At 43.8% G+C, this 5891-nt stretch overlaps 1 protein-coding gene across 1 annotated transcript; it reads right to left on the bottom strand.

The window, feature by feature from the left end:
• Positions 1–224: 224 nt before the first annotated feature.
• Positions 225–5434, bottom strand: LOC104453667 (plant UBX domain-containing protein 2). Its single transcript, XM_039316282.1, is given in 4 exon segments — positions 225–905; positions 2857–3135; positions 4021–4244; positions 4247–5434. Coding segments are annotated over 4 exon segments (1419 nt in total). The 5' UTR covers positions 4929–5434; the 3' UTR covers positions 225–671.
• Between the last annotated feature and the right edge of the window lie 457 nt (positions 5435–5891).

Below are 5891 nucleotides of genomic sequence, written 5' to 3'. Positions count from 1 at the left end.
TGATCTGTACTCAAAGAGGGGTATATTCGAGTTTTTTTTTTTGGTCAAAAGTACGTTTAGTATTCATTTACTTAGGCAAAGTTGGAGAGATTACATCAAAAGCATCAGCGCATAATAAATCAAACAAGGCTCTCGGGGGTATATTCGAGTTGACGTGCTCATTTACACACTGGACAGGAATCCATACATCGCTTAATAGACAAATTCAGTAGACGAGTCTAGGATAATCGAACAATCCGAGTAATTGAGAACTAAATTGAAGCCAAATTAGAGTTTTTGGAGTATACAGCAGAGCAATAAGACAGACTCTTTTTTCTTCTTCCAAGTCAGAATATCTTATCCATTACAATGGGAATGGGAAGTTTTTAGCGTTTGGCTCTCGGCTCTCGTATATCCACCCAAATGAATCGGCTGCATCTTACACCGAACAGTGATTTCTTGGTAAATACAAAATGTTGAGTTGAGGTAGGATTTTTGGTCTGTACACGATTATGACGCCATCATCCTCCACCAAGGATCACGTACAAACAACTATGTCTGTAACAAAGCAAAGCGCATACGATAACACATGAACTCGCTACACCTTCGAGAGCAGGCAAATCTGGAGCGGCGACACAGGCAGCTGCCTGCAAGTGGGTCGAGGCGAATTTTCGGGATTCCGGGTGTTGGGACTACTGAAGGGGTTCACTGATTTCGAGGAGTTCGTTCCGGAGTCCGGTGAAGACCACGGAATCAGTTTCAACGGGTCTGAACTTGATGAGAGCCGAAGGGACCAGATCCTCGTCATCGAGAGTTGTCGCTCTTTGGCCGGGCTCAGGGGAATGTGGGATCACTCGCCGTTTGATGAGCACGGGATGCATCAGCTCGAACTCCAGGCAGGGGTCCTTGAGAGCTGAGTTTACAAACTGCGATAAAGCAAAGGTATCCTCTTAGAGTCAGCAAAATACACCAGCTCGAATTTCCTGATTACTCATATACAACGTACAAGAAGTGATATAACCTATCATTACCACTGGGCGCAAAGAAACACTGGGTCAACGTGACAATCTAGTCCTTTGTCGATCAGCAGTTAATCACAAGGGATCAAAGCAGGTGAAAGCTACCCATTCGCCTAACTCACTCTAATTTTGGTCACTGTCTAGTGAATTTTAGCCATAAAATGGAGTAGAAATTGCATGCTCGAACTCAATTTGGGTACTCCACCAGATGTCTCCCGTGGCACAAGCCTGTGCACAAGCATGAATGCTGATGCACACAGGAACATGCTTTGCCCATGCAAAGAGGCATGGAAGCAAATGGAAACCACATGATTGAACCAATTTGCAAGACAAGTACCAGAATATAAATGTTACTGCATAAAAGGATTAAAATTGTTGCTATGAGACGATGTTTGCTTTAAGCATCCTCCACTTGCTCATCTTAACATATGGTGTCCGAGTCAAACTTTAAATACCAGGACACAATGTTCTGATCTTTCAGTGAAGCAGAGAGTTAGAAAAAGGTGCAGTACCTTCTAACGGTGCTGTGGAAGATGAAAGAAAATTATTCAAGATTTGAGCAAAAGATGAGTAACACTATCGGCAGCAGGGCCGAACAACAAAGACAGTGATTGGTTCACTATTGAAAACGAGTCAAGAAAATTAAAAATCTAGCATTGACTGGATTGATAGTGTGCTCAGAAACTCTATAGGACCTAGGACTGGAGCCTTGAATTCATTTATAGATTTCAACGGTCAACCATCCAGCACCCACAGATGACACCTATGGCAGATCAACCAGAGGTCCGCAGCAACATTAGAAACCCAGGTAACATCTGATTTAATCAATTAGGGTAGGGACTTAATATCATAGTAGCAGGCCAAAGGAGGACAGCAAGGAAGAAGAAAGTGATGGAGGTTATTCAAGATCAAGAATTTAGGAGACTGCATCAAAAGCACCTCACGATGTGCTGTTGCCATTGTGAAACAAACTTTCCTCAAGTAAAAAAGGGATATAATGGCCAGACAATCTCTTAGGCCTTTAAATGAAGTTATAAGAAATGAGCCTACCAATCGGAAACAGCTATCCACCCACAACAACTAAAAACATGTCCCAGATCATAAGTTGGTCAAGGTAGTATTAATACTGGTAGTCCCCAGGATAACAGACAACACTCACATTACAGCAAGGCAAATTCTCCAATTAGTAAATATTTCAAAGGTAATTTCTTTTACAATATGGAATCCAATCATGTCCTCCCATGAACTGTATGTTAAGGAAATCATCTCAGCCCTGAAAACGCGACCACTATCGATCACGGATCATTACTAGAAAACCACGGGTACCCAACTCCAGCATGTGGTTTATCTATGGCAGCAAATTTTAGGTGGTGGTAAGCAGAGTTCTTGATGGGTGCCAAAAGGTATATACTTGTACTGAGACTCACAATTTTTATAAGAACAGGCTAGTTTAAAGTTAGAGGAGCTTAAAGAATAATGAAACATTAGGCAAAATCATACTCTAGGTAGACCAAAGATACAGACTTGAGGAAGAGAATTTCGCATATTATAAGCAGAAAACACAAGTTCAATCAGGTAATCTCAAGGAAAGACCAAAAGCCACTGTCTTTCCCCCCTCCCCCTTTTATCAATTGCTCTTGAGAGCTGCCATTTCATGCTCACCCCCTTCACAACACAATTGTATACATGAACTACAGGAAGAAAATCTTGCATTCATTGGATCTACCAAGACATCCATCGTCTAGGAGGTGACATCAATCTTTGCCTCGACAGTAGCCTAGTCAAGTCAATCATGCACAAATGAAAGGATGGTGCACAACAATTATAAACTCAAGCAAGAGTGACTTCAAGGACAAACCTCATATAAAGAACCTGTTAGCTCCCAAGGAGCAAAGACACCTTGAAGAACCACACCATCTGGAAACTGAACACGGATGATGGTTCTGGTGTACCTCTTCCTTCCGGCCTTCAGCTGCTTTTCCCTGTATGACTTGGGGATCAAAAGCTGAGACTCCGCCATCTTCTTCTTCCTCATCTCTGCTTCTCGTCTCACCTCATCCATTGAAAGATTATAGAAAGAAGCCGGTAGCTCAATTTTCGCCGCTATATTTTCTGGCACGGAAAAGAACACCCGAATCTAGATCGCATAGAAGAAAGCAAAGTCAGAGTAATAACCAAGGAAGGGCACTACAAAAGCTGAAATAATGGCCCTAATATTTAATACACCCAATTACGGGCACCCGTATTACTGTCTATTGACAAATTGTACAATCACATAGGGACATAACACTGACACAAGACCATGTGAAGTCTACATTCACTCTGATGTAAGATATGAAATGATGTAGCGCAGGCCGGCAAGCACTTATTAGGTAATTTAATAGCATTCTGCTAACAGAAGTCGTGCAAAATAATATCAGAAAAAGATAAACTGAAACAACTAAACGTAGTGGATTGTACGTAGTGATTCTGCATCCTAAACTGGTACGAGCGCCGATATCAGACATTAAAAGCCAAGGATTGGCACATACTTATCAAGTACTCTCAAATCATCAGAAGCATTATTCAAATTTAAGCTTCACTTCCCTTATCTCATAGTAACTTTTAGAGTCAAATATTACCATCACAATCCAATATGCACCACGGAGATATCAAAGCACACAGATATTGAGCTTAATGTACTGACATCACTAAGCAATAAGCAAATTTTCCCAATATTTTCCAGTTCTAGTCGGATACTCAGATGAAGCTAATTTCACGCTGCAAAACCTATCGTAACATAAATAAGAAAAGTAAGCAACGTAGGTATATCCATTCCCAAACCTAGATGTGCAGCCAATAACTCTTTCCCTCACTTTCCAGTTTCAATATGAAATATGCTTAACAAACCGGCATGGAAACTATGACAGATGCAGCAACATTAGTAAATATAATGCCATAGAGAGTTTGAACAACAGATAAAGTCATCGCTGGAAAAGCTTCTCAGCAAGAGCTAACAAGGTCAATCAAACAAACATTCAACAAACCTGCCTATCGATCTCTCCTTTTCCATTGGTTTGTCGACTATGGAAGGACCACTGCAGGGCATCATCAATCTTTTACTTTCTTCAAACTTCTTCGGTTCCAGTAAAACCACAGCCCTATTAACTAACCGTATTTGCTCCTCGCCAGGTTGATCCATCATGGCCCACATCTCCCCATCCTCTTCTTTTAACTGGAACCCGACAAACTCCAACAACTCAACCCTCCTGCAACATCTCCAATTGCTTCCTTAATCTTAGGATTGCTCAATCTTACCCTTCTAAACTTTGCATTTTCCGGTTCCCTAGCTATATTCCTAAACAACTTAAGCACGACATCGACCGAACTCTCCGGCGGCTTCGCTGACACAAAAGTGCCAACGCAGGCCTCCAGTTCACTCCTCCCCTCCGCTTCATCACTTGGCAAACCCTGCGCACCGACTTCATTATCATACTCGACCCGACTTTCAGCAACACAGCTATCCACATGTTCAGAAACTTCCTCTTCAGACTGGAAAGATCTATTGCAAATGGGGCACTCCACAATGTTCAATGAATACCCATTCTGAGATCTCTTCCCAGTAGTGATAAGAGAACCGAACGGATCGAACCCGTTAACCGGCTTCCGATCCGGCTCCGCATTACGCGCGGAGACGAGCTTGCCCCGATCGGGAACAGCGGCTTTAGGGGGCTGAGAAGGTCTAGGATTACTGACTTGAGGTGGGGGTGGATTCGGCTGACTCTGGACGGATTGAGGAGGAGGGCGTGCAGGGATCGGATTGGTGGGACCAGACGAAGACGAGCCCAAGACTCTGCCTTGGCCCTTGAATTTGCCGGTGGAGGAGGCGCCGGAGAAAGGGTTGTTGACTTTCTTCATGAACCCCTTGACTTTATCTTTCACGTCGTCCATGGCTGCGCAAATGGAGACGGTCGTGGCGAGAAAAGATCACGCCACAAGAGATTTCAAGAACAGAGGAACTGAATTTCAGAGGAGAGACACAGAGAGAGAGGATTATAAAGAATTAAAAAAACTTGGGAGCGGATTGTCTTGCTAGCTAAGGAAAAGGGTACGAATGGGCAGAGGAGGAAGATCCGTTCACGTCAGAAAAATCGCGACTTTGTATGGATGAAGTCCAGGACTTGCGGGCGAGACCTGGCGAGAGACGCCTGTGCAATTACAGAGCATTCGTACAGGGAGAAGGGGGAGGACCCGACTTTGGGGACTCAGGAGGGAATCGGGAGCATCTGCAGAGAGGACTTGTCGAGGGGAGACCCAGCAAAAAAAACAAGAAAGGAGCAAGAGAAAGAATTTTTTGCAAGAAAGAGAAAAAAAAGAAAAGCGTTCTTTTTTCAGAAGAGAATATGCTTTCCCCCGAAAAATGCGTGAATAATGAACTGGCCGAAATAGAAAAGACAGCACCATTCGAAATCCGGGCGGACAGTACTATTCGAAATCCGGGCCGTGTGCGTGAATCTAATGTTATAGTTGTCTGTTACTGTTTCGCAGAGCTAATCCATGTGTAAAAAGTACCTGTGTTTTTTCTCCTTCCGCCAGCCGGTCCAATTAGGTTGTGCCATGTCGGAGGCTGATGATAGCGGGGACGATCATGGGCTTGACGATGGAGAAAATATTGGGTACGCCTTATGTATCAACGTGGCAAACAAAAAGGCGCTCGCAGCGCGACACGTGTCGTGCGGGACCCACGATTTCAGGAGCTCGCGTCTCTCCATCTTCTGCGCTTCTGTCTCTCTCCTCTCTCCGAAATAACTCTGGGCTGGTGGCTCGGCTCGCCTACGGGCAGAAGAAAGGACGACTCCCGCTTAAAATTTCTCTCCTCACTTGAATATTTTGGGTTTCGTCTCTCTCTCTCCT

The sequence above is a fragment of the Eucalyptus grandis genome, chromosome 7 (genome assembly GCF_016545825.1).
Source record: "Eucalyptus grandis isolate ANBG69807.140 chromosome 7, ASM1654582v1, whole genome shotgun sequence".
Classification (NCBI taxonomy): Eukaryota; Viridiplantae; Streptophyta; class Magnoliopsida; order Myrtales; family Myrtaceae; genus Eucalyptus; species Eucalyptus grandis.
Note: the sequence above shows the minus strand (reverse complement) of the source record. Positions and strands in the feature narration are given on the sequence as shown.